This window comes from Condylura cristata, unplaced genomic scaffold (assembly GCF_000260355.1).
Source record: "Condylura cristata isolate star-nosed mole 26May11 unplaced genomic scaffold, ConCri1.0 scaffold00041, whole genome shotgun sequence".
In the NCBI taxonomy this organism is placed as follows: domain Eukaryota; kingdom Metazoa; phylum Chordata; class Mammalia; order Eulipotyphla; family Talpidae; genus Condylura; species Condylura cristata.
In genome coordinates this window covers 7,019,469-7,021,392 of record NW_004567142.1, presented here as the reverse complement: position 1 = coordinate 7,021,392, position 1,924 = coordinate 7,019,469, and the positions used below count along the sequence as shown (strand labels likewise).

The 1,924-nt window shown below is 72.1% G+C and overlaps 1 protein-coding gene across 1 annotated transcript in view; it reads left to right on the top strand.

Moving 5' to 3' along the window:
• The window catches only part of UBE2S (ubiquitin-conjugating enzyme E2S), a 14,612-nt gene that overhangs the window by 6,451 nt on the left and 6,237 nt on the right, over nt 1-1,924 (top strand). The window contains exons 3-4 of the mRNA XM_012733559.1: nt 889-1,038; nt 1,861-1,919. Of these exons, the coding sequence (XP_012589013.1) occupies nt 889-1,038; nt 1,861-1,919 (209 nt within the window). The remainder of the gene's footprint in view (nt 1-888; nt 1,039-1,860; nt 1,920-1,924) is intronic.

Sequence of the window (1,924 nt, the reverse complement as noted above, 5' to 3'; positions counted from 1 at the left end):
GGCCTGAGCTGGGCTGGGGCGAGCGGGTCTTCGGGCAAAGACGGGCAGGGCCGACGGAGAGGGCGCAAGGTGGGCAGGCCCGGCAGGCTGGCGGCCCCGCCAATGCGGACCGAGGGGAGGAGACCGCAGCTGTGGTCACAGGGCCCCAGCGCCACCTCTGCTGCAGACGCTGTGGTGCCCAGCCTCCTGGCGGCCAGGCACCCCGCCGGGTCATCTGCCCAAGGCCAGCGGGACTGGCGCAGCAGGGGCGCCCCCCACGAGCCGGCGCGCTGGGTGGGGCGAGCGGTGAGCACCCTCCTGGTCCCACAGACACAGCCTGCACCACAGCTACCGCACCTGACTGTCAGCCCCAAGCACCGCGCTGCTGCCACTCTGGGCAAGGCCGGCACCTGCAGGCCGGGCCCCTCCTGGGAGCCCGAGCCAGGTCCCCAGAATAGGTGGGTGTGGGAACAGCCAGCACGGTCCCCACGACGGCTCACCATCGCCAAAGGGGCTGCGGTGTCCGCCGCTGGACACCGCAAGTGGCTGGGTCGCGCTGGGTCGCAAACAAGACATACAGAGCTAGGCCCACCCCTACCCGCCAGGTGCTGAGCTGGGGTGCTCTGGGGTGGGCACCCCAGGTCAGCACCCGGCCTTCAATGCCTGCCAGGGGTAGGGCCTGAACCCCAGGGCCTGTGGGGGAGGCGGGGGCCTGGACCCCGGGGCCGTGAGGGGGGAAGCTGGGGCCTGGACCCCTGAGCCTGGGGGAGGGAAACCGGGGCATGGGCCCCGGACCCCTCCCGAGCAGGGAAGCTGGGACCCGGGGTCCTGAGCCCAGGGAGGTGGCTGGGGCCTGGACCCCTGGCGGAGGCGGGGAGCCGGGCTGACCTCGGCCGTGTCCCCGCCCAGACTGGCGGGCCGCCCCCCCACCCAGCCCTTCGCTGCACTACTCCACGCTGTCCTGCTCGAGGTCCTTCCACAACCTCTCCCATCTGCCCCCGTCCTACGAGGCCGCCGTGAAGTCGGAGCTCAACCGCTACTCCTCACTCAAGAGGCTGGGTGAGTCCGGGCCGGCCAGCAGAGCCCTTCAGGACCGCGGACAGCGGCCCGGCGCCCCCAGGGCTGGCTGCCCCAGTGGGCTCCAGGGCAGCTCGGAGGGAGTGTGCCTGGACTGTCCTTTTCAGTGCAGCTCACAGCCCCAGACACGGGCTGGGTCACCAGTGCTCAGTTTACACGAAACCAGCACGGGACGGACGGGGCGGGACACAGCAGGCGTGCTGGACCGGCCGTCTCCAGGTCTGGCCTGGGACTCCGGGCGGCCCCCTCCGGGCAGGAGAGGGTGTCCCTGGCCCCAGCACAGGCCAGGCAGGGGCCCGCGGGCTGCGGGTGTCACGGTGATGGGCCACCCTGACCAGCCCAGCCACAGCCCAGCAGCTCAGTGGAAATGCTTTTGCGCCGCTGTGCAGAGCCACGCAGGTCAGGTGCTCCCCAAGTTGCAAGAAGCTCCCCTCTTAGTTGCCATGAGTGGCTTCCCAAAGCCCCGGCCAGCACAGGCCCCGCGCCACAGCAGCTTTCTGCTGCTCGCCCCCCCGTGGGCTTGTGGCCTGCCTTCCAGGTCCAGAGCCAGCGGCCCTGTGTCACCCCACAGCCCTGAGCCTCCAAGTCCCAGAGGCGAGGAAGGGAGAGAAAGGCCCCTCCGGCGACAGGGGCCCCACGTCCGCGCGGCCACTGTGAGCCCTCCGGGGGCAGCTGTGTCCCCCGGTGGGCCAGCCCTGCTGTCCTCTGCCCCAGGCTAGGCAGGGGCTCCCGCAGCGGGCCCTGGGGGCGGGCCCGGGGGGCGGGCCTTGGGCGGGCCGGGACCACCCTCCTGACCGCCCGCAGCTGAGAAGGACCTGGACGAGGCTTACCTGAAGCGCCGGCACCTGGAGCTGCCCCGCGGGACCCT